Source organism: Scatophagus argus, chromosome 6 (genome assembly GCF_020382885.2).
Source record: "Scatophagus argus isolate fScaArg1 chromosome 6, fScaArg1.pri, whole genome shotgun sequence".
NCBI classification, from domain to species: Eukaryota; Metazoa; Chordata; class Actinopteri; family Scatophagidae; genus Scatophagus; species Scatophagus argus.
Window position 1 is genome coordinate 1,071,339 of NC_058498.1, and position 27,734 is coordinate 1,099,072.

Sequence of the window (27,734 nt, forward strand, 5' to 3'; positions counted from 1 at the left end):
CCGTCGCGGCAGGCGTCACCCCGTCCGGCCGCCCGCCGCCTGATTGGTCAGCAGCTGACAATAGAGCCCCCGTACTCTGCGCCCATTGGCTGAGTGCTCGACAGGCTCAGGCATCCCACGTGGGTGGTTTCGGAGAATCCCCCGCTCTCCCCCCCTCCCCCTCCTCCTTCCCTCCTCTCTCCTAACGCTCTACCAGTTTGTTCTTTCTGAGTAGAGGAATTTCCAGATCTGGCTTCTCCCTGATCCCGGGATCTGCTCCTGCCGCACTGGAAAAGCCGCGGAGTTCACCTGAATCACAGCCGGACGACAGGAAGCTCCCACCCGACACTGCATCCCGTCACACCCGCTCACAAACACCCAACTGCAGCAGCACAGCAGCGGCGATACATAAATTCTTCTTATTATAAATGGAGTCTGGTTGCAGAAGCACAATAAAGGAAGTTCGAGCAGGTGATCAGCTCGTGCCACAGCACGAGGCTGGGCGCAGAGCTGCATTGTGTAACGGAGGCCCGGCTGCAGGTTGTGCAACAGGGGAGTTTAAAACAAAAGATGGAAATGGGTTTAATAAACACTTGGCAAAATTCAGGTCACAGTTTAGGTTCTCGTTTATTTCACAGATGTTTGCACTTGCAGACACTTTGAGGCTCTGCTGCAGTTTCAGCCTCTGGGCCCGGACGAAGACTGTCCCGGACCGGGTCACGGGGCCGGGGCCGGAGCCGTTAAGCCTGCCGAGGCCGGAAGCTGAACCTGAACTGAGCCGAGTGGTGGCAGAAACATCACATTCATAACTGCAGAGTGTTTATTTGAGTAAATGCACGCAGTCGCTCTGCTGTGCTGCATGCACGAGCAGCGCCTGCAGGCCTGAACTCAGGCGCCCCCCATCGGCCCCCCGGCGACACTGCAGCAGTGAAACCTGCAGGACATGTCGGAGCACGCTGGCACTGCGAAACCGGTTCTCGAACTGGGGGGGGCCCGGAGAAGTTTGGGAAGGTTTCAGGGTTCGTTGGGGGGGGTTGGATGCTTTTAGGGGCTTTCAGGCAGAAATGAAGAAGTTTAGGGAGGTTTTGAACAGAGTTTCAGCTGCTGCAGGGAAACTCTGATGAACTCACTGCAGAGTTTCCACACATTAAACCGAAAATTAGCCAGAAGAAACAAACCTGCAGCTTGAATTTGCTCAGAATTGATCACTTTTAGGGGAAAATCAGATTTTCACTGTCTCCGCACCCTGGACCCCTCAAATCCCCGAACATCAGACCTGAATATGAAGCTAACTAACCTCAGATCATCATCAGACTGATGAGGGAAGGCAACATTCAGGACTTCAAATCACTGGTGTCATCTTTACCCTCGTCTTATCACTGAAGGTCTGAGAGCTTAAATGGAAGTTTAAGGGGTCTTAAGGTAAAACGTTTAACTCCTCTTCACCTTCCTGGCACCGATTATGAACATGATCATGTGACGATGGCGTTAAAGGGATATTTGAGGCATAAAGATGAAGTTTAAGGGAGTTTTAAGATGTAAAGGATTCAGAGGGAAATTATTCTGGGGTTTTCTAGAAGAGCTGAAGGGGTTTTAGAGTTCCTCTGGGACGCCGAGGGAGGATGATGATCCACCATCTTCAGCCTGTAAGTGAGTGAGAGAAGGAAGGAAAGACAGATTTATCTGTCTGTGGTCCTGTGGCGCCACCTGCTGGTCACATCCGGGTCATACAGGAGGATTTTAATATTAAATACTTCATCAGCTGGCTTGTTTCACTTTGTGTCATTTGATTCGTTTCATCTCGTCTCCTTTTCACTGATGCTGAAAACTCATTTTTCACTTAAATGTTTTACTGAGTCACTCAAACTCTGACAATAAAACAACATTAAAGTCACATTTTCCGGCCGTTGAAGGAGTTTAAGGTTTACTTTGACAAATGAAAGATTAGTGTTATTACATCCAGTCACACGAGTCGACTTAATGTTCTGTGGATTCATTTAATTGATCAGTTGTTGGACAGATCGACTGATCTCCCAGAGAAATGAAGGACGTTTACGGGACAGTGATTACAGTGATTGATTACTGATGAGATAACAGGAGTCAATCAGGATTGAACTGAAGTTTAATGAGGCTCCTTAGCAGCCAATCACTTCTTTCGTTAATGAAAAGTGTGAAGTGCTGATTGTTTATTAACTGATCATGTGACTTCTGATCAAATCAATCAATGATCCCAATACTGCAGTCCTAATCCTGCTGGGCTTTTAATGTGAAAGTATTGATCACATGACATCACTAATGAATCAGTTCATCTACGGCTTCGCCGATGACGCATTTTAACAAAAGAGTTTCACAAACAGAAAATGAAACTCTTTGAAAAGCCAAAAAGTTCTAAAACGACTTAAAATTTTCTTCAAATGCTTTCGTAGCAGCAGAGTTTAAATACTCGAGTCCCAGTAAGTTTTCACCTGGTGAAACTGAGAGGTTTTCAGGTGTGAAAGAACATTTAAAATTGAAGCTGAAGGATTTTAAAGACACAACTAAAACCCAAATGTCATTTAAAGTTTTAGAACTAAATCTTTGGGAAGATTTAAACTGTAAAATTTAAAGTTGAAAAGTTTCCATGAGTGAAACTGCTGATCAGTGTCATTGATAAAGAGTCAGAAAGTTGAACAAACACAAAACAATCACATGATGATTGACTGATTTTGTACCATTTTAGTTTAAAGCTTGAAGTCCAAATGTTCCCTTTTAATGTGAAACTGCTAATGGCTGGGATCATTCGTCATTGATCACTGATCGGAGGATCGTTAGTCACTTTAAATAACAGCAACATCAGAAGATCACATGACAGAAACTCTGCCAACAGAAAAACAAGACAAAACATTTATTTAAAATATTCCTGTACGGGGCTTTAAACAATTTAAGGAAGTTTAAGGAACTTTCCAGGTATAAAATTAGTGAAAGGGGATTCAAAATCAGAGGGACTTTAAGATAGAAAAGGGAAAGTTTAAGGGATTTTGGGAGGTAAAATATAAAGTTTAAACGTATTATCAAATGTGTGTTAAATTGAATTGTCAACTGTTATTATTATTCCAGGCATAAAGTTAGATCTAAGGGACTTTGAAGTACTAAAGTTAAAAGAATTTTTAAGATGTAAAAGTAAAGTTTAAGAGACACTGAAAGAATAAAACAAAGTTCAAACAATTTTAAGGTTTTCCTGTTTGGTGTTTTTTGACTTTGACTGTTTTCATCTGACGAGTGAATCCAGAGAATTTTGGAATCCACAAACAGATTAATTAAGTTTACAATACACACATGTGGCTTGTTAGTGTGTGTGTGTGTGTGTGTGTGAGTGTGTGTGAACTCACTCTCTCTCCTGCTGGTTGACGCTCGTCTTCAGTCTGCAGTTGTTCCTCTCGGCTTCATTTCCATCTCACACGTCCTTAAATCGGTGATTTTTCCTCTGGAGTCTGGTGGCTCACTGAGAGGGCTGTTGACTTCAATACACACGAGTTTCATTAACAACCGACACACTCAGTGATGATGATGATGATGATGATGATGATGATGATGATGATGAAGTCTTCTTCTCTCCTTTAGGGTGAATAAACAAACATGGAATGATTTATTAAAGATGTTGTGCTCATGTAAAAGTAATAATACAGAAGTGAGCTTTAACAAGTGAAATCCTGCACTTAAATTTTCATTTCAGCAAAAGTATTAAAGAATTAGTATCAAAATGCACTTAAACCACCAAAAGTAAAACATATTCATTAAGCCAAATGGCATATTTCAGAGTAATGTCTTTTACTGCATGAGGATTACTGATGCATTCATGTGCTCAGTTTAATGTTGGAGCTGGTTTATCTGCTGGGCTCTTTGTGAATCTCTGCGCTCGGAGCCTCATCCGTATTATTACGCGTATTTGTTGATTATATTTGGTAATATTAAATCAAACCTGCTAAGTAACTAAAGCTGTCAAATAAATGTAGTGGGGCAGAAATATGAAACAGCAGTAAATGGAAATACTCGAGTACCGAACAAGTACCTCGGTATTAGAGTAAATGTACTTTCATTCACATTCCAACACTGACACTCAATGGAAATAATTAACACCTCATTTAGATTTGAAATTGTTTTTAGAAAAGACTCACAACATTAAACCTGAGACGACAGTTCAGCTTCTGCGACACCTGAGTCTCATCCGGGCCTTTCACAGGTACAAAACTGCACGTCATACTGTTGATTACAAAGTAAAGCGTCACAGAAAAAAGTTTGTCCTGTTTCCGCCTGAGCTGCGCTGAAAACGAGCTGCGATGTGTGTGTGTGTGTGTGTGTGTGTGTGTGTGTTCCACTTTGCCAAACTCCAAGTGCCATGATGACCCCTCTCCTCGCAGATGCATGCCGGGAGGTGGAGTCTTTAAAGCAGCAGCGACTCCCTCCCTCCGCAGGTCCTGGACTACATTTCCCAGCGCCCCCCGCGCATTTTCTTCCTTTCCTCCTTCCTTCCTGCAGCCTCGGCCCTTCTGCCGTGAAAAAGGAAGATGAGAAGCAGCAGCGGTCCGCCGACACTGAACCGACACTGAACCGAGTCTGACACCAAGAAGAATGGCGGCAGAGCGGCTGCTGACGGACCGGAGGCCGAGCTCAGCTGCTGTTCCCCGGCCTTGAGGCCGCCACGACCGCCGCTGCGGTAGCGGAGCCTGGAGGAGCGGCGGGTGGAGCTGCAGCCCGCCGGCCCAAGTCGTGCTGAGCCGAGCCGAGCCGAGCCGAGCCGCCGTCGTCGTCTCCCGAGCTGCCAACGATGCTCAGCTAGCTGCAGGACCGAAGCCTCGACTGCACCGCAACCCGAAACCAGACCCGATCTTCCTCTGCCCCCTCTTTCAGGTGAGAGTTCGACAGCACACCTGAGGTCTGCCAGCGGATCCACCTGGATCAGGTGATAGACTGAAAGTCGTGTCCTGTCAGGTTCTTCTGCAGAGCCTGAACAGGTGGCAGGACTCAGACTCGGGTGTGAGCCCAGTCCTGATCAGGTACTGAAGAGAGTCGGGCAGAACACGTGTTGTCTTGCTGAGGATGAACGTGTTTTTCTACAGAACTGAACGTGACTGAACATCAGTCAGAGGTTTGGTGTTGACCATCAGTCCAGGTTCAGTACCCGTCCTGGTCCCGGAGCCAACAGTGCAAGTGATCAGCACTTCAGTTTCGTTCTTTAGGGTGAATTTTTTGCAGCATCTGTCCTATAACGGGCTGTGGAAAACCTGGTCCTGGATCAGGCTTTAGGAGGCACGAAACATCAGCTGTCACTCACTGCGGTTTCTGTGAGCTCATCAGTTCTGCTGTGACACAAAAGTCCACATTGATCCGCATTTAAGGACAATTACAGGATGTCAGTTGTTTCTCCCCCACATGTTTTCTTTAGACAAACACGTCGAGTTAAATGTTTCAACATGTAGCTGAGCTCGCATCAGAGAAGCTTTAGTGGAATAGTGAACACGTGTTGGTCCAGACTGAAGGTCTTACTGTGATGTCATATCTTGTTTGCTTCTGGTTCTGCAGCGTCCCTGCAGACTGCATCATGGAGCGCTCCGGCAGCATCCAGCTGGACATCCCGGACTTCAGTAACTCGGTCCTGTCTCACCTGAACCAGCTGCGCGTTCAGGGCCGCCTCTGCGACATCGTGGTTAACGTGCAGGGCCAGAGCTTCCGGGCACACAAGGTGGTCCTCGCCGCCAGCTCGCCGTACTTCCGGGACCACATGTCTCTGAGCCAGATGAGCACCGTGTCGCTGACGGTGATCCGTAACCCCACGGTGTTCGAGCAGCTGCTGTCCTTCTGCTACACGGGCCGCCTCTGCCTGCAACTCGCCGACATCATCAGCTACCTGACAGCCGCCAGCTTTCTACAGATGCAGCACATCATTGACCGCTGCACCCAGATCCTGGAGGGTATCCACCTGAAGATCAGTTTGGCCGACCTGGATGAGGAGCCCACAGAGGAGGCGCGGGGTTCTAGGGGAAACAGGACCATGGAGGCCGTGGTGCGAGGCGCCGGTCACCATGGCGGCTTGCGTCTCCTCGGCCCGCGGGGGGGTGCAGACGCGTGTGAGCCGGTCAGTCCTGCCGAGGAGCCGCTCAGCCCACCGCCGACAGTGGAGCACAGCGGACTGGAGGGGTCTGGGGCCACCACCAGCAGGGCGGGCAAAGAGCCGATCCTGCGCATTAACCGTGCCGGTCAGTGGTATGTGGAGACGAGCAGCGAGCCGGAGAGGACCGGCAGCGCTGAGGAGGGCGGCGCCATGGACCGAGTGAGGATCAAGACGGAGAGGATGGAGGAGTGGATCGGAGCAGGTGAGCACCAGGAGGAGGGGGGACCAGTGGAGGAGGGGGCCACCGTGATGATCGACACGTCAGGACGCAGCACGCTGGTGACGGGGCCGGTGGGAGCGATGGGGGGGCGGAGCGCCCAGCCGTCGTCCAGCTTCAGTGAGACGGACAGGTAAGGCACACCTTGACACGCCACAGAGCCCCGGCCTGACTCGTGTGCGGACACGTGTGTGTTGACGTGTGTTTGTGTGTCAGGTTCAGTCCCACCGGCAGCGTCGTCGTCCTGGCAGAGCGTCAGAGAGCGAAGAGCGAGTCCCCCAGCAGGGCAGACGAGCTGCGACAGCCGACCTCTCAGGTACCGTGAAGCAAACCCTCTCAGGTGGACTGCAGGTGGTGTTGTTTTCAAAATCATAGCAGCAGCAGCAACAACAACAACAACAAACACACCGAGAAGTGAAAACATTTCTGCATCCTGTAATTGGTTCAAAGAAGTACAAACTAGCGGAGCGCTTATTGCGTTCTGGTTCTGGTCTGTGTTAACGTTTGGTTGTGCTTGCCAGGGGGAGGAGCATGCGGCATTCGACATGGGTGGCTACGAGGACTACCTGAGGGAGCAGGTAGGAGACCGCTGGTTTCGCTACAACCCCAGACTCACCTGCATCTACTGCTGCAAGTCCTTCAACCAGAAGGGCAGCCTGGACCGCCACATGCGCCTGCACATGGGCATCACGCCGTTCGTCTGTCGCATCTGTGGGAAGAAGTACACCCGCAAGGACCAGCTGGAGTACCACATCCGCAAGCACACCGGCAACAAGCCCTTCCACTGCCATGTCTGCGGCAAGAGCTTCCCTTTCCAGGCCATCCTCAACCAGCACTTCCGCAAAAACCATCCAGGCTGCGCCCCCCAGGAGGCCCACAGCGCCTCCCCTGAGACCACCACCGCCTCCGTCACGTCCAGGGCGGGGCCGAGCGACGAGGCCTCCCCCAGCCAGGAGGAGCCAGAGGGTGGGGGTGGGGGCAGCAGCAGCGGAGGCCAGTACAGTGAGGGTCCCCAGGCCTCGGTCTCCACCACGGGGCCCGACTGACCCCGAGGGAAAGCGGAGGGTAGGTTTCACGGTCGGGCAGGGGGTTACAGAAGTGGAGGGCTGTCTGGTCCTGTTGCACCTGAAGCCAGCAGGATGCCGAACCCGCTAAAGTCAAAGCAGCGTCAGAAAGGACACCTCAGAGTCTGAACTGAGATTTTTTTCCGCTTTAAACCGCATCTACCTTCACTAACCAAACCGAACGGATTAAGCTAAAATGAAGAAACGCCACACACTCCCAACAACCTCATACACCACACGATGCAGTGGTCTTCGTTTGCCTCCGTCTAGTTTGTTATGTTGCAGATTTCTACTTTTATATTTCCAGGTGTTACAGGTTCACAATGCAGCATCACAACAGTCTGTCTGGTGGAAACTTTGCCAAACTACTCAGTGCCAGTTCAACAGTTCAGATCCTTCATATTTGCCTTGAGACAATCTGGAGCTGCGAGGTTAAAAATAATAATAATAACAATAATAATAATAATAATGATGATGATGATGATCCTCTGCGCTCTTTAAGTGCCAGATGGGCTTAAAAAGATTTAGTTGCACCAAAAAGTTCAATGAAACAAGTCTGACTGCTAACGTTCGCTCCCAGTGTGATCGGAGTTTCTCGTCTCTTCCTGTTTGCAGCTTTCGTGCCGACTGAACAAAGTTTAGTGAACGATGTTCTCCACACTGCACAAATTCACGTTACTTCACAAGGCCATCAAGGAAACTCGCGACTTCCTGTTCTCCGTCCTCAGTTAGAAAATATGACCTGTCAGACCTGATCTGAAAGGTTGTACACCTTACAGGACTGCAGCTAATCATTAGTTTCATGGCTGAGTAATCTGCCGATCCTTGAGAAGTAGTTCTCTCACTGTAAAATGTGGGAAAACATAAAAGAAAATCTTAGCACATACGATTGGATTCACATTTTGTTGTGTCACGCAGTCAGCGACAAGCCAAAGAATATTCATATCACAACATGTTGGGCTCCTCCCAGTCGAGGGCAGAGCAGCAGTTTGAAGTTGAATCGTTCCAGTTTACTGACTGAAAAGTGCATTAACAGGAAACTTTCCCACCTCGTTTCACAATGTGTCAATCAGCAAGAATGTTTTCATCTAAAATACCGAGCTACACGTAAAGCTTTGCACTGTCTCGTGGCTTTCTCTGACGTAGAACCTACTCAGGTGTTATCACGTGACCTGAGCACAGGTGGACATGATAACTCCTGTTCATGCTCAAGGCAGTCCTCATGGTTCACAACCTGCTGCTCAAACCCTGGGAAAAGGTTATGGGATGCATTTGAAAGCTCTGGGAGTGAACGTACATCCATTAATCTGTGTCCTCAAGGTGGAAAATGAATCTCCACGCGTGCCTCTGTCATGCCGTGAAAACAGTCGGAATGAAACTCTGATCACGCTGGATTTGTTAATTTGGTTGTAAAATGAGTATAGATTCTTCGTGATATTGTTTGAGTCAGTTTTTAAAGATCCTATAAATTAGAAAGGACCATCTGGCAGCCTGTTGATGAGCAGACTCACAGCAGGACAACTGGACACTGTTGTGTCCGGCCTCAGATAAGCTACACAGCTCAGTTACCTCTCATCACTACGCAATACAGCTGCTGCACTGCACAGCACAGCACCACCGGGGGGCGCTCTGATCCACTCACACAGAGATCTCCGTCAATCTTCTCAGATATTTTTATAACAAGCATGTGTTTTGTGTTTTGTTTTTCTTGGACACTTTTTTGCTCTGACAATGTGTGTGACAAAAGACACAAGCTCCATGTTCAAGGAGGACATGGAGACGGTGTCCCGACCTGATCGGTAACATCTGTTTCAGTTGATGACGCATTAAATCTGCTTCACTTTGAGTAAAAAGTGAAAAAGATAGTTAGCTCACGGCCATAACCGCAGTGTAGCTGAGTTATGCTAACATTAGCCAGTAAGCTAGTGGACTACTTCTCCATCATATACATATTTTATTACAGTGGTTCAAAACCACATTTGATTACAAGAGTTAACAAACTTCATGGTTGTACGCTAGTTAGCTCAAGTTAGCCGAACATGAGCTTTTAAGCGAACATAGTTCAGAGGAAAATACATAAAAAAAAAAAAAACAAGCTGACTGATTATCTACATGCTAACTGATTTCTGCTTACTCATTACATCTAACTGTGTTTTACTTGTTCACCTCAGTTTTTTAAAAAAGCTAACCTGTATGAGCTAGCTGGCTAATGTCAGTTCACTGACATATTCTGTCTAACATTAGGTAGTATCCAGGCCTTTAGGACAACTGTAGTGTTTCTAGGACAGATAGTGAAACTTAGTTGTCCAGAGTCAGGCTTTAATGGATTTCAGTTTCGTCTCTGTGTAGCCACGTGTAGCACAGACACTGGAAGCAGCCTAGCTTCAGTACGAATCTACCTTCCAGTGACTTCACCGACTCTAGCTTGCTAGCTAATGTTAGCTTGCCAGCTAACAGGCAGATTTTCCTGTCAGAACATGGTGTGGAGAAGGTGATCGAAGTTTGTTGAAATGCTTTTCTTCTGGTATTTTCACGGTCACCTGCTGCTCCTGCAGATTACAGTTGCACATGTGCAGTTGAGGTAATGCGCCATAACGTTAGACAGTTGCGATCGGGTTGACGCTGATGGGTAACGACAAAACAAGGAGACAGACCCTGTCAGACCAGATGGATGTAGGAGCCAGGCCATGGAGCTGGACTAAGAAATACCCTCCAGAGGTCGCCTGCTGGAGGGCGGAAGCAGGTTGAACCACCTGGCAACCAAAGGACAGATGACGTGGCCTCGTTGGCCTTCCAAAATGGCAAAACAACTTCAGCACTTATCAGAGAGATGGGATCAAAAACAGAACTTTTTATAAAAACAGAACAATATTAAATCTACACATATTATCAGACAAACATATTTAAACTACTAGGATGTTTTTTGCATAAGAATAATGTCAGTAAGCTAAGGGTTAAAATCAGATGTACGGTAGGCAGGCAGGTAGCACATGGATCGGCTGTAACTGTTTTCCTCCAGAGCTGCGAATCAGATTCTCAGTGGATGGTAAACTTTGTTTTTATGCAAGTGAAGCCAGCGGCTCTGTCCTCAAACTGGCTGGCTGGCTGGACTCGAGTTTCCCTCCCAGATCCTGCCGCCGCTGCACTCACTCTTCAGGCTAAACCAGGAACTATCAGGTATACAGACTCTCTTTTATTCAGTGAATCAGATGCTTACCTTTCCCCACGTAGCAGAACGCTAACAGCTAAACCTCAGTGCGAGCTACGCGCCGCAGAAAGCAAACAAAAAAAAACTCACCTGTAAATAAACTCAATAGCAGCAGGTAAAAAATCCCTGCGAGTCACTGCAGAGGACGACAGAAACACACAAACCAGGGCTGGGCAATATGGAATAAAATCAGTAACTACAAATCCTCTTGCCAGCTTACCACAGCCACAGAAGAGCTTCGATTCTGACTGGCTGGCAGATGTTTGACCCCAGATTTTATTATTTTATGACAAATCAGTTGTGATCTTCACCTCCACCTCATTTCTAACTTCACTAAGTCAGGACGTGTTGTGTATTACTACTCACCGAGTATATAACTGCAGTAAGCTGAAAAGTGTGCACACTGAGACTTAAGCACAAGATGTTCTGTAAAGAGTGACTTCACACCATGCTGAGAGGCACAGTTTTACTGCCCTCTTTGGTTCAAGTTGGTGCTCTGTTGCACATGTAACCACACCTTTCAGTGATGTCACACCGTGTGACATGACGGCGTACACCTGTGCATCGCTGCAGAAAGGTGAGAGGTTAAAGAGATCCTCCCAAAAACACAAACGCGGTTTTCTGGTGGGTTGAGTTGCTTATGTGTGTGGACATGTGGAGCCAAGCTGTTACAGACTGAGTCTGTCATTGAGCATGTGTTCAGTTTTGCTGAAACTAATTTAGATTTGAACAGACGTACTTGCATCATTTGGCTGCCATCAGATTGTGCTTTAAGTTGCTTGCATCTGCTAACTTCTGAAGGACTTCAGCACTTTGGATGAGGCATAAATGCTCTTTCAAAAGAGTCTGAGACAGATTAAACTGGTCAGAACTCCAGTTTTTAGTTCTTAACAACCACGTGCTCATTTCAAACTTTTGTCGTATTAGAAGTTTTGGAAGTGGTGATAATCTCTGGATTCATCAGTGTGTGCAGACTTTTCAGCTGCCTTACAGATCAGTTTTTGGGCCCTTCACTTCAAGAAGAAAACTGACATGTATTTGAAATCCCAGGGGGAATGCAGCTCATTGGCTGTGTTGCATTGAAGTGAAGTTGTGCATCAGGACATACAAAATAAATGTAAGCCAAGACACTGTTTTTACACGCCAAAAACATGAAAAGCGGCCATCTTGCCCAGCTCGGATAAAAACACGTTCGTCCTGCAGAAACTCCAGGAACAAAGAGACTCTGCTAACCCTCAGTGCAGCACAGGAATGAAAAGATTTGTCTTTTCATTGAAATAAATTCCTGCATTGTCTTTTTTCCCCAGCTAATCAAATTATGTAAGACACTGCAAGTCAGCGTTGGCTGCTGGTAATATCTGAATATTACAGACCAAACAGATGAAGAAGAATCTTGGTAAATCAGTCTTAAGTGGTCCAGACCGGGTCTGTCCTCAGGACGTCTGGACGGCTTTCTTGTGACTGTTCTCCTGCCTGCACTGAGGCGTAGTGTCTTTTTGTCTTTAACGAACAACACAGAATTTCAAGCCAGTTTCAGTCAAGAAAAAGCTGCTTCCAGAACAGGCGTTCCAGTCTGGTCTGGTTCTGCTTGAAGAATCTACAAAACAAGGAAAAGTCGGATCAGAGTTGTGTTCAGGCTGCACTTGTGGTTTTTAACCTGAGCTGAGGTGTCATAGACAACTTCAACCAAAGACTCGTTTTTCTTGACATCTGCAGACTTCATACCGAGCTGTCAGTTTCAGAAGGTTTTTCTTTAAATTCAGTCTGATTGGAGTCCCAGGTGGGGGACACAGCAGGTGTGGCTAGTTGGACATTTTGCGCTACACGCTGAAAACAACACCTGCTTTTGGTTTTTGATCATTTCAGACTTCTCACAGCTTTTTGTTAGTAAAGGTCAAATATTTTTCTTCAAATACTTCATTAAATCTGAGAGCATCAGCTCACAGATGTAACGATGCTTCTCAACAGATTGAAAGAGTCTGTACCCAAAGCTTAACTTCAAAATGTAATGAGTGAAAAGCTCAGCGTGACACTTTAACCTCACGATCCCACTTTTCCTCTGCAGTGGTTCTTCAGGTTTGTTTCAGTTTCATGTTCAGTCAAACTGTGAAAACAGCCCAACCTCATCATAATCATCATCCTCACCCTCTGGTCTTCATCGTGTCTTTGAATCAGCCGAGGCTCCAGTTCCTCTGATTCCCTCACTTTGCTTTACGCCAAACGGTTTTGAGTCTCTTCAGCTTCGAGCCTGAAACTTAATGGCTTTTTGTTTTTTTACTTTTTACTGTGTGAATCAAATGTTTAGTATATGAATATCCAATAATCTTGACCACAACATGCCTAATTATAAATCAAATCATTTAGATATATTCACTTAATGAGATTACTCTTTACTGTTGATTCCTCAAAGTATATCCTAATATATCAAAAAATGAGTCAAAGAAAAAATGTTTAGTAAATTAACTTTTAATACTGTACATTTTCTAAGAGGAGGTACTTAAGTTCTGTAGTAGAAGAAGCTGAAAGGTTTTATGTGAAGATCTTTTATGTTGCATGTCTCTGTTGCTAAAACATGTTGGTGGAGGGGTTTGGGTGGGGGTCGGGGAGGGGTGGGGGGTGAGGCCAAAGGTTGATTATTAGTTAAGAAAATGTGAAGAAGCTTCTTTCACCATGACCACTAGATCACTCACAGGTCGCATCTCCTTCAAAGGAAATAAAGCACTTTAAGTGTCGACCAGCACCGACTCGCCTTTCTTCACCCACGCTCATTAACCACACGCACTAATGATCGCTGTGACAAAGAGTAAAATGAGTTAGCAAGCAGGCTTTGAAACAATTACTTTAAAGTAATGGATGAAAGGTCGAGCTGGCTGAGAGGACCAGACAACAGTTGGTATCGTAGGCTAAAGGTGGGCAACAGGTGGAAACGAGCTGGTCTGACCTGAACTCACAGAGATGAACTCAAGTTTGACTAAAGCAACAGCCAAGTTGTATTTAAATGGATTATAACTGCATGCTGTTAATACAAACTGCAGGATGTGGAGGTACTGAACACACACACACAAGGACACACACAAAAAAAAAAAAAAAAAAGTCCGTTGGTCCTTTAAAAGTCGTCATGTAACGTCGTGACCTTTGCTGGGTTGTTAAAAGCGCCGATTTATTTATTTTATTTTTTTTAGCGTTTTGATGATTTTGTGCTCATGAGAGAGCAGGTGTGAAGGCTGACAGCAGCAGACAGTTTTCATTGGTTGCAGGGGTTGGCCACTCGCGCGGTGAATAGCAGCGCATTGATGGTGGACTCTCTGATGAGCAGCAGAAACGGTCTGTCGGCCAGGAAAATCTCTCGGTTTAAGTTGAGGGAGCGTCCGACCGCCACCACAGCGGTGGCCGCCGCCGCCTCGCTGCCCTCCTCGTTCACCTGCGGACCACAGATCACCTTCATTCAGCTCCGACTCAAACACCTGAGGACGCTAACATCATGTCCACTGAATTTTAGGGGGTTTAATATCGAACATACAGTGGACATTTCTGGATTGATTCCAGTATCTATAGATAAAAAACAGTCAAATTTAAAAGTTAGAGTTCCATAAATCGTACAATAAAAAAGCTTCAGTCATTTGCCCACCAGATGCTCACTCAAAGACTTTGAAGGCAGTTAGACTTTCGAGATGGGAAATGCAGTTTACAGTAAAAATGTTTGCAAGCAGCGCGTCACGTGGGGCCAAGAGGATGTGCTGATCTTCAGCATTTTAACCTGAGGAACATCCATCTGGTTTTGTGGTGGAAAACGTAAGTGAACATTTTGAAAACAAATGACTGAGCACCAACTCTGACCCTTAGCTGTAAAGTTAAGCCAGTCAGTGAGCAGCCATCACTGACGTCAGCAGTGAGTAACTGACCTCCAGGAAGGCTTTATGGAAAGCATCCGAGATGTGGAGACCATCACTGCCGTCCTCCAACATGCCTGAAAACACAAAGATTTTTCCTAATTACTGTAACTACCAACAGTGCAAGTTTACGCTGCACCGGTCAAAACCAGCTTACTAATCAATACGTAACTTAACTGATCTCTCAAAGTCATCAGAGTCTTGCTCTTAAAGCTCAGGTAAAGAGAGATCTGTGCTCCTATTGGCCAACGCCACACAAGTTACCAAACTAAAAACCTGCATGTCACGATGCTGGAACATCATAAGATTTGTTTTGGGTTTTCTGACAAGTCATCAGGGTGTCCCACAACCAACAGCACGCACATTACTGTGATCTGGAGAATGGAAATGATAATGACATCGATAAACTTTGATCCTGCAGTGTTTAAGTGAGTTCAGATCACAGATTTTTAACTTCAGAGTGATTTCAGTCTGTGTGCAGAAATATCCCAGTTCATGGTCTGTCCAGGTGTGTCTCCACTGCCTCACCTGGCAGACTGGCCTTCTCGGAGCTGAACAGGTCAGTGAGTCCCATGGCCTCCAGCTTTTCCTTCAGACTGAAACTGTCCTCCACCCTGAACCGAGGGACATGGACCGAGACGGTTTTTTCCGTCATCCCATCCAACCAGTCATTCAGTTTCTTCAGGTCCAGACTCTCTTCGACCTCAACGCACACACAACAGAAATACGTTAAAAACGTCCAAAATGCCATGCTGTCAGTTCTCTCCCGTGGAGTACCACAAGGCTCAGTATCAGGACCACTGCCTTTCTCCCCATTTCTGCTCCCCGTGAACAACATCTATCAGGTCTACAATGTGAAGGTCGTGAGGATTACCTTACTGAGGGTGGTGTCTCTGCCCGGCAGGATGATCACCATGGTGATGTCGTCTCCGCGGTATGGCATCTCTAGCAGCTGCACGTGGTCGTCAGGGAAGGACCTGTACCTGAACTTGGTCTCCTGGTACATCATGTTGACCGAGCAGGTGCGACTCTTGCTGACGTGGAAGTCTGAGATGTACACATTGTCTTTGTCAAACTTGTTCTTCCACTGACCCTGAGCACAGAAATGAGAGTATGTCAACACTCAGGTGGAAACCAGCTAACAAGGAGGGGCTGCCCACGACACCACTGATTTCTGCTGTCACGGCTGAACCTCCTGCAGTTAATCTGAGGCTCATTATGAGGAAACGCAGGGTTGAGAAGACCACAGTTTCTCCTTCTATGTAGACAACCTCCTGCTTTTTATCTCTGATCCTTTGGGTCCTCTCGCACGCATTTTCAAGACAAGTTTAGACACTTTTTAGTCTTTATTTAGTGATAGAAGCGTCAAATGTTAAAAATGAGCCCTAAATTTAAGGCTATGAATTAAATCTTACCAGAAGTGAGCTGCTTCCTATAAACACATTCTTTTCAAGCATTAGCAAATGTTAGCATGCTAAGTACAGCCTCACAGATATGCTAGCATGGCTGGAGACTCAGTCCGGTTAGCAGGTAACAGACCTGATTCCAGTTGTAATCCAACATGTTTAAAAATCATCTGCATGAGCAACAATCAGAATCTCACCACATCACAGACACCAACTGAACCAGAATGAAACACACTCAACAAATCCACTCAACAGACACTTCATCCCTGTTAGAGCTTCAGCTGAGACATCTGAGCAACAACCTGACCTTTAAAGTGATCTCTGAATCTCAGAGCAGCCACACAGGAGGAGGCGTGTATGAGGGACCATCACAGGTACCTTGAAGTAGATGGTGTTGACGAGCACCAGGATCGTGTTGGAGTCCAGCGCCCCCACTGGCAGTGTGTCCTGGATCAGATTCTCCGTCTTGTTGGAGATCCAGTTGTTGATGGTGACCCGGGCATTCTCTGGGTTCTCCTGCAGCACAGAACCAGGGTCATGAGAGTACCTCAGAAGGTAGTCGAAGCTGACGATAATTTGATCAGTTCAATGACTGTTGCTCTTTAAAATGGTTCACGTGATGAAATGCAGTTGTGTTAGGTGACCTCACCTTGAAGTTGAGCGGCAGCAACTTGGCTCCGTACACCATCTCGCTGATGTTCTGGTACGTCTCATTGAAGATCAGAGATTTGTCTCCGAACAGTCGGTTGGCAGAGATCAGTGCGGTGGTCTCATCTTTCTTCCTGTACAGACGGCAGTTGAGTTTGGCAAAGAAGAAATGGACCTGATCTGACGTCTTCTCTTTGATGGTGTCGAACTCGAACACCTGGAGACAGAAACACACAGGAACATGTTTAATCTGCATCAGTCTATAAACAAAGGTGGAGTCTGCAGAACTAGAGGAGCAGAAGTATAAAATGGAAAGGACCTGAGAAAATGTAACTAACGTTACTTTGTCTCTGACCTTCATGATCTGCTCCAGCGTGCGGTTACAGGCTCCCAGTTTGGTCATGGCGAAGGCGGTGGAGATGCTGATGGGGGACATGAAGATGTTGGACTCGGGGGTCTTGCTGAGGGCCAGCTGCTTGTACAGCGACAGCGCGAAGCGTCCATTGGCCTTGGACAGCTCCCAGACTCGGGGGTTGGTGGACTCGGGGACCGGCTCTGGCTCCGAGGTCGGACCCTCGGGGTCTGGGCTGCGGAAGATGCAACGCGGTTCCAGTGGAAGGTCTCTGGGTTTGGCGCTGCAGATGTCCAAACGGAAAGAGGAGACAAACGGCAGGGACGCCAGAACCAACAACCAATTGGCAGCCTTCATTCTGGACAGAAAGCCAATCAGAGGTCAGGTTGGTTTTCTGAGAGGATGACCTGATTTACGGTCTTCATCTCACAGCTGGAATGTGTTTTCTGATGGAAACTAATGATTACAATGTGATTGTCTGAATATTTTTATTTAACCAGGTTTTCTCAAATCTCTTTATGATGAAAAAAGATCCTCAAAGTCACTATCGTGAGACACAAAATAATGACTTAGTATCTTAAAATAAAATAATTACCATTACTTTGAGAAATTTTCTCATTGTGGTAACTTACAGCATCTTTTTTCCATCACGCTGGTGGAAAGACACAAATGTGACCAGAAATCCACAATCAGGACTTTAAAGCTTCATTATCAGACTCCATTAACTGAGTGGGAAGCAGCTGTGCCACAATCTGACTAATCATATTGTTTGATCACAAGAGGACAAAAAGACAAATTAACATCAGCAGACTGAAGAGTTTCATCACTGAGGAAGTCGAGAGAAAAGATTCAGAGAAGTTTCTGCTTTCAACAGCAGAACTGAAAACTGGAAGACATCAGAAAGTTTCATTTACCTCCAGCCTCCTACACAACAAACACTGACTCACACACACAAACACACACACACACACACACACACATCTGTCAATCCCAGTTACTCATCAACCCACTGACTGGGCAAAAGCTTTCCAGCAAAATAAGACGTTTTGCTTTTAACTGAACACTTTTAACATCAAAGTCTAACATTTAAATATTAGAATAATAACAAGACAACGTCAAACTGCCAAATAAAATCTCTCATTTTTGTTGTTTAATCTGCCTGAACTCTTAAATCACGTAAACTTTAGAGTTAAAACAGTATTAGGATGAAGCTCAGAGTTGCAGATTTCAAATTTCAGAACAAATAAAAAGAGAAACATAACCTCCGCTGCAAGTCATTAAATCTGAATGAAATAAAAAAGTGCAGGCTTAATCTCAGTCTTCTGATATCTTTTGACTTTTCTCTCTAAACTGAGATAAAAAGCAGGTTAAATTTTTTCGTGCAGCTGTAATTGAGAAAGACGCACAAAATTGTAGGAAAGATGAAAAAAATAACAAGGGCAAAAATACAAAGAAGCATGAATTGTCATAAAACTCTTTAAAGCATTCAGTGTTTATCTGAACCTGGGAGGAAGATTAATAAAATCTTACCTGAACAGGTAGTGTCAAGCGTGTTCTGGGCCAGATGTGTGCAGTTTGAGCTAAACTCAGGTCAGTGTCCTGCAGTGCTCTGAAAACATCACATCAACCTTTGAGACATTGATCGTCTGTTAGTCAACAGCTCAGAGCTCCAGGAAACGTCTGCCGCTTCTGAACGGTCACTGATCAACCACTGTGACAGCTGCAGGAAGCCCATCTGACCAGCAGGGGGGCAGACCAACAGGTGACAGTCAGCAATGTGAGCTGTAAGCTAATGTTTAACAATCTGAAATACGTATGCATTCAGGTCAGGGTATTAAAGGGATTATCAGATTTATTTGTCAAATCATAAATATAAAAAACTTTGTGCAAAATAACAATTCACATAAAATCAGGAAGAGAAGATCAAACACGCACAAAAAAAACATCATGTGACAAAGTAAAAGTGGCAGATTTCCACACTGAGCACCTCAGATAAACCAGACTTCATTTAAAAAATAGCAGTTTTTACACTTGTGCAGCAGATTTTAGTCCCATCAGCATCTGTGTGTCAGAAGAGTTTGGGCAGCTGTCTGAGGCGGCTCAGGTCCAGGATGTTTCCCACCGATCCTTCTGTCGGACGGCTGCTCGCCTTTACTAAAGATGGCCGCCCGGTGGAACGGTTCTCCTTGTCGTCTGTGTTCTGTTTGGCGTTGCCAACTAAAAGTTGCATCTTCGGCCGCAGGTCGCGGATCAGCTGACTCTGTGGGAGGTGCTTCACATTCTGAGCTTCAGTCAGTGGCTGATGAGTCAACGTCTCCTCAACATCAACCTCCTCCTCTTCCTCGTCCTCCTCCTCAATCAAGCCATACTTCTTCATGTACTTCTTGGTGGCCACAGACATGTTGTTAGGCGAAAGCAGGGAGTCACTGGAGGAGGCGGGGCCTGGGCGGGGCATGTGGCCTCCCAGAGACAGCCTGCTGAGCTGAGAATCACTCAGGTAGCGCAGGGCAATGGCGTTGGCCTCCAGACTCAGATCCACGCTGCCTCCTGGGAGCAAAGAGGTGACTGCCGGCTCAGACACGCTCAGTCTGGACAGAACCGCTGCTGGGTTGATGCTCGCCAGAGTGCTGACAGCAAGCACACAAAGAAACACAGTGAGAACATGTCGGGTTTCCTTCTCAAAATGTTTTTGTCCACAAGTGTAACAAAACACACTGAACAGGTGTGACCAGGTAAGTTCAGTACCTGCTGCTCTCTGCAGTTTGGTGCATCTTCCTCTTAGACTCTGTCAGATCTTCTTCATCCACGTTAACTCCAAGCTGCTGCAGCTGCTGCAGGGTGGCGCTGACCACCGGATCTCCATAACTCTGCTGCTTCTGCTTCTTCTGCATCTTCCTGGACAACAAAGAGGGCTGGGAGGGCTGGGAGGACTGGGAGGAATGGGAGCTGTCTGAAACCACAGACAGGCTCCTCCTCCTTGGCTCCTCCTCCTCCCCCTCCCTCGCTTCCTCTGTGCTGTCTGACTCCTGTAGGCGACTGTTCAGCTGATTCTGAGGATACAAATAAAGCTTTATTTGACATGAAAAGTTGAATCACGTGATCTTGTGGCAGACGCCAGCCGTGTTGCGTTACCATGAGCTCGTGGTAGAAGTCCTGCTGGTCGTCTGCAGGTCTGTACATGCTGACACTCTCTCCCAGAACTGGACTCTGCAGTTCGCTGCAACAAAACCAGCCAAAGTCAGAGTCCAACTCTCAAATCTTTAAAAAGAGGAACTAGTGGAACCTGATTAAAAGACAAAGAAAAGATTCGTACTCGCCCTCACTGTTCTCTCATCCATCACTCGCAACCAACTGCAGTTGACTCTCGAGTAAATGAATGAGTTTCTTTGCACTACTGGTAATAAATCATTCAGATCTTACAAACTCACTGCCGCTAAACATGTTTGTGTTTATGTCTCTGGTCCTCATGGACTGATTTTTACCTGGACATGGAAGTAAAAACAAAAAGTGCTGAAATTTTAGACTCATCTGTGTCAGTAAACAAGTCTCACCTGCGTTGGCTAGAGGGGGAGATGGCAGCCTCCTGACCTGTGATGTCACTGTCCACAGCTCCGCCCACAGGCCTGGTGACAGACAGGTCAGTGTGTGAGGGGGGCACGCAGGAGGCGGAGCTGTGAGAGGACGAGGGGGGAGGTGTGGGTGAAGAAGGTGGAGGAAAATGAGCCTCCTGATGAGGGAGGGGCTGGACAGGATCTGCCCAGAATAGACTTGCACCTGAAAACCAGAGAGTGAGATTGAAAAAAAAACGATGTGATGCCGGCACCTGTCCAGCTGTCTTTACCAAATGAAACACCTGTGCTGGCGTTCTCACCTGTCCCTACAGCAATGCTGGCAGTGCTTTTGGGTGTCTGAGTGCTGACCTGCTGACCGGAGCTCTGAAGTTTCCCCTGAGCCTCCAGCAACATCTGCACCTGAAGACAGGAAACAGTCGGCTATACAGTTTAAATATGTTTGTTTGTGCTACCTACCAGATATGAAATGATACATCTGTGCAACACTCCTTTAAATCAATGAGTTTTGTTCTTACCTGAGCCTGCAGGAGGCGAAGCTGATGGTCCTGATGGAGGAGGAGCTGGTAGGTGTCCGTCGGTATGACTCCCCCCACCTTGTCACAGCACTGGTTCACACAGGAGGGATGGGGGAACCAGGGGGGAGACGCACGGTCTGCTGTCACTAGATGGGAAGGGTAATGTGAGGGGGAGTCACCACACCACGGGGCAGCAGGAGGATGGCTGCAGGGGCACGGAGGAGGGGGGAGGAGGGTGGGGGGAGGAGGAGGACCAGAGAGACGAGTAGAGGGAGAAGAATTGTGGTGGTGGCTGGAGAGGGGAGAGGAGGGGCTGTGGGAAGGAGGAGGAGCTGAGGGAGAAAATGTGTGGTTGGAGAAGGGAGGTGGAGTATGGTGATGGGAGGACAGAGGAGTATCACGGGTGGAGGAGGGACTAGTTGGAAGGTCGTTGGAAGGAACAGGAGGGGTGTGGTGATGGGAGTGAGCAGGAGGAGGTGGAGCAGGGTGAACACTGGAGGGAGGATGAGGAGTGTGGTGGTGGGAGTGAGCAGGAGGAGGTGGAGCAGGGTGAACACTGGAGGGAGGATGAGGAGTGTGGCGATGAGAGGATGCAGCAGGTGGAGGAGCAGCAGCAGGGTGGAGTCCAGGGGAGGAAAAGATGGGGGTGCAGTCGTAGGTGTGGGTGGAGCAGCAGGTGCAGGGCTGCTGCAGGTTGGAGTTGGGGGTACTGTGAAGGTGAAGAGGAGGAGGAGGAGATCTGGGAACTGAGGAAGAGGAGGTGGTGTTTCCATCTGGAGGAGCAGACTTCCTGTCAGAAGCAGCTGGTGGAGGCCGAGGTCTGTGGGCGGGGCCATTCTGAGTGGAGGTGAAGCTGCTGTCAATCAGCAGAGAAAGTTCAGGAACAGACGGCTGAACTCTCCGAGCCTGAAACAAAAACACTCATCAACACCTGCAGGTGAGCACGGGTACTCAACTGTCCTGCTGCTATTGGCTGTCTCTGGTTACCACAGTGGTGATGTCACAGAGGAACATGAAACTCCCAGGGTGCATTTCACTGACAAACAGCTGATTACAGAGCTTCAAACCCATAGAAAACATTCAGTCTGCTGCACACTGAAACAGATTTTCAATGATCTGTTGATTTCCCTTCAAATAGTTTCTTAATTGTCAGCAAAGTAAATATGAAGTCTCCTGTGATGACCTCAGAATCTGTTGTCATGGAAATGTGTTTGTGTTGGTGTCGTCATGACGACTGCAGTGTTGTGATGAAGCTTCAGAGTGAATGACCTGCTGGGCGGGGAGGTGGGGGCTCGGGGACGGTCGTGGAGACAGGTCTTCATCCTCCACTCCGGAGTCCTGATCACTGACTGACAGGCCGGCAGCTGGAGGGGGGGCACTGAGGACAACAACACAAACATTAGACTCCGTCCAGGTCTCTCTGAAAGTGTTTCAAACGGAGACTCCACAGGTTGAAGACCTTCACAGCTTCACAACACATCTAAAATCTGAACTGAATTTCACAATCACACCTGCCACAAAAACCATCATTCTATGGAGGAGGCTGGTCCATCCTCCACCCAGGAAAGAAGAAATTATTATACAGTGTGACATTACAATACAAAACAATACTGTAGCTGCAAAATTAGTTGCCAAATATTTTGGTAATTGATTAATCAAACAAACATTTGCTGCTTTTGCTTTTTTTACTATTTTTGTTCAAGAATCAAAATTGGCCTGAAAACATGTTTACATGAGATGTTAGTTTTTGTTGGACGACCTGAGCAGGTGTTTAACATCTGTAATTAATACAGAGGGAGATGAATCAAGTGTAAGAACAGAACAGAACTGTTCCTTTAAAGGTGGTACCTGTTGAAAGAGCTCCGAGCCTTCCTGAAGATCTCCATCTGTTTGCTGTGATCCTCTGAACTCAGCTCACACTGCAGAGTCTGACCCTCCACCGACCCCACCTGCTGAGAGTCCACATCAGTCCACATTCAGGAGGGACAGTTGTCTTCATGAAAAATCACAACAGCATCTGTGTGTGAGCCTGCGGTGCCAGGTGTGTTGGTACCTGGTACAGTGTAACACACTGGGAGGCGCTCAGCAGCTGGTAGTCCAGCTGTGGTCCCGGTCCCAGTCCTGATCCTGGTCCTCGACACTGGAAGAACTGAGGCGCTCTGTGGGTGGAGCCGAACAGAACAAGAAGGAAACAGCGGCTCTCTGAGAAAACCCTGAAACACAAGAGAAACACAGTGAGACCAGAACAACAACCATCGACTGAATAACTTCCAACAGGAAACTCACCTGTCCTGGAGGGCGGAGCTAAACAGGAACCTTAGACACCACACCCACACTTGAGGGTTGTATACGTGTGTGACTCCGCTCAGCCAGCTGTCACATGACAGGAAGCACAGTTAACCAACACAAACAATAACAAGTGGCACCATTAAGGTTGAACACAAAGCCTCATTCTGACTGCATGGTACAGCTGGCAGCCTCTGATTGGTCAGGTTCCACGCCATCACAGCCTCTGGTAACTGAACTGAGTGCTGACTGTGCCACTGTCCTTCAAGGATTCAAGAATACAAGAATTCAAGGATTTAAGGAACTTTATTGTCATACCAGCTCACATTTACATGTTTATGGTACGAAATTAGGACTCACGTCCCGGGAGCAGTAAGTAGAATATAAAAATATGAGATGAAAAGTTAAAGTTAAAATAGAAATATAAGCTAAATACAAATAGAATATAAAAAGAATATAAAAACTAAACATTTAAATAAAGAAGACGGTTTTAGCATGTGCAGCATAAATATGCACATATTCCAAACTACTTCAGATGAAACCATGAAATAGGACAAGTGGAAATGATTTTGATGAGTTTGATGCTTATCAGACTACAAACAAGACTGGACTTTGGCTGGAAAAACTGAGCCTCAGCGATTATTGTACAACAACTTTAGGATCCCCCCCCCCCCCCTGTCAAAACGGTTCAGGAGCAGCTAGCTGGGAGGTAAAACATGGGAAGACTTTAAATTCTGATTTAAGAGTGACTCACAGTCCGACCAGCGGCAGGCTGGAGGCTTTAGGATCAGACTCCAGCAGCAGGAGGAGTTTTCTGGTCTGATCCATCGTCAGAAACCTGCAAACAACACAAACGCACAAGTTCCAGGTGTGAGGAGGCTCCCTCAGGAGGATCCCGACTCATCTTAAGAGAGGAACTTGTTCTCACCCTCGCTGTCGGTTGGCAGTGTGTGGCGGTCGGTTGATGCTGGTCAGACTCCTCAGCAGAGCTGTGGGGATGACAGGGACGGCTCGGACCGGCTGAACCTCCACGCTGACGGACGGACAGACGGACGACCAGCTGAGGCTGAATGCTGCGGCGTCAGACTGCTGAGAGAGGACAATGCGACCTCTGACCTTTATCACCTGAGACAGATCCAGAGTCTGTCTGCTGCTCACAAACTGCTGCAACATCTGAGACACACACAGTGAGACAGACAGATTTAATGTGTGTGCGCTGCCATTATCATCCAGCTAAAGGTGTGCAGGGAGGTTCTGTCAAACTGTGCTGACATTACACAGCTCCACCTATACTGAACATCACGATCTTTAACCTCACGTGAGCACCAGCGTTCAATTAAAGCTCAGCGTCAATATTTGACCCGTGTTAAATTGTGGAGAAACACATTAATTTAACTCACATTTAATCATCGATGAGCATCAAGTGGTTAGCGACCAAAGAACAACAGGACGATTTGAACAAGCAGCAAAAATCTGCTGACGTCAGCTGGCAGTGACATGAAGGGGGTTGCCATGACGACAGAAGACAGAGCTACTGATAACATAACATTGTTACTCCAGCACAATTAGATGAGTATTACTCTTTAAAGTGCTGCTAATTTTGCTTCAAACACACGTATTTAAAAAGAGACGCGTGTTCAGCATCAGAAACTGGCAGGAAAAATACGAGCAGCCGAAACTGAACAATCACAGCCCCTGAAGCCTGTAAGAGGAGGAGGAGCATCAGCTGCTATTGGCTTGCTAGCTAGCACATCACATCATTTAGACAGAAAGTTCATGTGAGCCATTTGAGTTTGTATCTGGTTTCACAAAAACACACAACAGTATCAGAGGGGATCAAAACATCAAGCAGGCAGGCAGGCAGGCAGACAGACAGACAGACAGACAGACAGACAGACAGCAGGTGTCAAACTCACCTTGAAGCAGTGATGCATCTCAGCCTCTGATTGGACGGCATCAGTTGGCATCTCAGCCTGTGTGGAGAACAAACAGGGAACCAGGATGTCTCCGGGCAGCAGAGCAGAAGGAATCCTGCCCGAGGCTCCGGGCTTATCCCGACCAGGATCGAACCGGTCCAGAGTCACTGTGACCCCCTCTTCATCTGGACCCCAACGACACGCGCAGGACAAAGGAGAGAGTTAATACGAGTATGCTCGCTTCAGTGCTGACAGCAGTCAGAAATTATCCCACTGCGTGTAAGGGGGCCAGTCAGTGTTGAGATGAAGGTGAAGTCTGACCTGCGTCTACAGACACTGATCCCAGGAAGAAGCACTGGAGGCGGGGCTTGTTGCTGTGACGGACGTGGCGCTGAGCCAGGCGCAGAGCTTTCTCCAGCAGCACCAACCGAGGCTTCCTGCATGCATGCACACACACTCAGAACTTGTATACAACAGCAGCTACACACAGAGTCTTTATCTGAAGCCGTGTTCTCAGCTGTGCTCTGTCACATATGTGGCAGCTAGAGTTCAGCTTTCACCAACAACAGTGATGGACATGTATCCAAATCAAACAGCGTCTAAGACACATACTTCCACAAAAAAAAAAAAAAAAAAACCTGAAGGCAAAAATCTAAAGATCTGCACACTGCAATGACAGCTCCCAGAAATTCTGTTTGTCAGTGTTTCCCATCTTCATCGGGCATGTATTAAGTCCAGGCATCGGAATCAGGTCTGTCAGCATATCTCCAGTCTGTGGACTTGCTGATCACCCTCACTGATGAGAGTTCTATGGGGTGGAACATAGAGGGAGACTAACACCTGGTGATGCCACCCACCAGCTTTTTGAACCCCTTGATTTAAAGGGTAGGTGGTGGAGCCCTAAGACACAAGAGCACAGTGACTCCATATACAACAAGACTCTTTCTGTTGAGGAAACTGACTTTGAATGTGACATGACCAAACCTGATCTGAACATCATTTCTAAGTTTGTGTTTGAATCCCACGGGGCTCGCTGGGCTCAGGTCTGGGGTGTGTGTGTGTGTGTGTGTGTGTGTGTGTGTGTACCTATGAGCGCAGAGATGGAGGTGGATCTTCTCTCCTGCGGGGCTGCCATCCCACAGAGCTGATCTGGATTTGGGAAAAGTCAGCGGCGCAAAAGAGCTCACTGAGCTCCTAAACAACAACAGAGAAGATGATGTGATGTTAATGGAGCCGCTGAGTGTCGGCATGAAACAGACCATCTCACTTCTCACCCAGCAAAAAATAACTTTATTCTTATTATCTAAGAGGTGAGAATTATTTTCTTGATCAGCTCATTTCGATCTATTAAAAGTCAGACACAATTAAAATCCTGTGACAGTTTTCTGCAGCTCCAGGTGACTCTCCGAAATGCCGAAGATATTTTTCCTGTTAACTGATATTTCTGTCCTTGTTCTCTGTGGCTCATTAAACGCTCTTCTAATTTTACAATACGAACAATAAAACACAATAAGACAACACACTCTAGTCCTGTAACGTGTTAAAATAAACACCTACTACAGTACGGAACGTCTCCGTGGTCTAAACACAGTCTGAGACAAAGCAGGCTCATCATCACATGACAGCACAAACCCGCAGTACCAAGAAAAACTCTGATCAGCACTTCAATCTTTGCATCCCTGCTTGTGTTATTGCAGCCTGTTACAGAAATGTGAGAGATCGATTGTGAACTCACCTTCCTCTCACATTCTCTGGAGTTACAACCGCCTCAAAAACTCCAGACGGCAGCGCCTGGAGCTTCACCGGACAGCTCATCCCTGCTCCCGTCCACAGAGCCGGTCTGCGAACAGCAACTAAACGCCGAAAACACCGGACACTTCAGCTAACAGCTGCTAACGTTAGCAACGTTAGCTTCCAGCTACCGCGGCATCAGATCCCTCTGTTAGTGTCCTTAACTTACGAAAGCTCGAATCTCCCGGACGATAACTGAACGCTTAATACATCTACGATCTTTGTGAACGAAGATTAGCTTCTATTATCTGAATGTATTTGTTCCAATTTGACTGCAAACACTCCGCACAGGACAAACACTGAACGCTGTTCAATTGTGGCGCTGTTTCTACACTCCACTGGCGGGGCAACTCATCAAGCCAATAGGAAGCTCGGAGGAGCAATTCTGGCCAATGGTGTGTGGCTTCGTTTGCCGTCTTTTTTTGTACTTCTCGTGATGCAGGTTAAATTGACTAAAGCTCGACACCGCCCCCCACAGGTGAAGACACTAATAGACTTTTGTTTAAAGGACCATAGCACAATTTTTGTAAGTTTATTTTCAGCTTGTGATGAATCTTTTTTTCCTTTATTGAACCAATATACAAGACATTAGGATAGTAAAATAATAATGAAAAGATAAACATGTTCATGGGTAATCCAATGTCTTCCACAAGAAAGACCAAACATTACAATTTAAAATGTTACATGTCAACTTTACAACTAATTCAGAGTCCAAAGATTAAAGGGACCAACGTTTAGTTAT

At 46.8% G+C, this 27,734-nt stretch overlaps 2 protein-coding genes and 1 long non-coding RNA gene across 7 annotated transcripts; 1 reads left to right on the plus strand and 2 right to left on the minus strand.

The window, feature by feature from the left end:
• Window positions 1–162: 162 nt before the first annotated feature.
• On the minus strand, window positions 163–12,141 carry LOC124060132. Of its 2 annotated transcripts, none has more exons than XR_006843514.1 (3): window positions 10,983–12,141; window positions 3,348–3,573; window positions 163–1,623 (listed from the first exon to the last, which is right to left on the minus strand). It is a non-coding gene; the product is annotated as an uncharacterized LOC124060132 (long non-coding RNA). The 2 variants fall into 2 exon arrangements; XR_006843515.1 differs by lacking the exon at window positions 10,983–12,141 and adding an exon at window positions 4,144–4,465.
• zbtb37 (zinc finger and BTB domain containing 37) lies at window positions 4,483–9,543 on the plus strand. The gene is made up of 4 exons (XM_046390704.1): window positions 4,483–4,866; window positions 5,539–6,477; window positions 6,561–6,660; window positions 6,866–9,543. Exons 2-4 carry the CDS (start codon window positions 5,558–5,560, stop codon window positions 7,388–7,390), a joined length of 1,545 nt encoding a protein of 514 aa, XP_046246660.1. The 5' UTR covers window positions 4,483–4,866; window positions 5,539–5,557; the 3' UTR covers window positions 7,391–9,543.
• A 1,556-nt stretch (window positions 12,142–13,697) lies between the features above and the next one.
• Window positions 13,698–27,386, minus strand: serpinc1 (serpin peptidase inhibitor, clade C (antithrombin), member 1). 4 transcript variants are annotated; one of them, XM_046390701.1, is made up of 18 exons: window positions 27,241–27,352; window positions 26,937–27,054; window positions 26,288–26,395; window positions 25,523–25,638; window positions 25,202–25,386; window positions 24,214–24,458; window positions 24,040–24,123; window positions 23,286–23,372; window positions 23,053–23,212; window positions 22,848–22,951; window positions 22,269–22,377; window positions 21,000–21,905; window positions 20,784–20,883; window positions 20,464–20,686; window positions 20,045–20,129; window positions 19,658–19,962; window positions 18,443–19,539; window positions 17,558–17,664 (listed from the first exon to the last, which is right to left on the minus strand). In XM_046390701.1, exons 2-17 carry the CDS (start codon window positions 27,014–27,016, stop codon window positions 18,981–18,983), a joined length of 3,456 nt encoding a protein of 1,151 aa, XP_046246657.1. In that variant the 5' UTR covers window positions 27,017–27,054; window positions 27,241–27,352; the 3' UTR covers window positions 17,558–17,664; window positions 18,443–18,980. The 4 variants fall into 4 exon arrangements, with proteins under 4 accessions (XP_046246659.1, XP_046246658.1, XP_046246657.1 ...); XM_046390700.1 differs by having other exon boundaries at window positions 26,937–27,386; XM_046390703.1 differs by lacking the exons at window positions 17,558–17,664; window positions 19,658–19,962; window positions 20,045–20,129; ... (12 more) ...; window positions 26,937–27,054; window positions 27,241–27,352 and adding exons at window positions 13,698–14,037; window positions 14,519–14,583; window positions 15,035–15,209; ... (2 more) ...; window positions 16,562–16,777; window positions 16,916–17,270 and having other exon boundaries at window positions 18,443–18,599.
• Window positions 27,387–27,734: the final 348 nt, after the last annotated feature.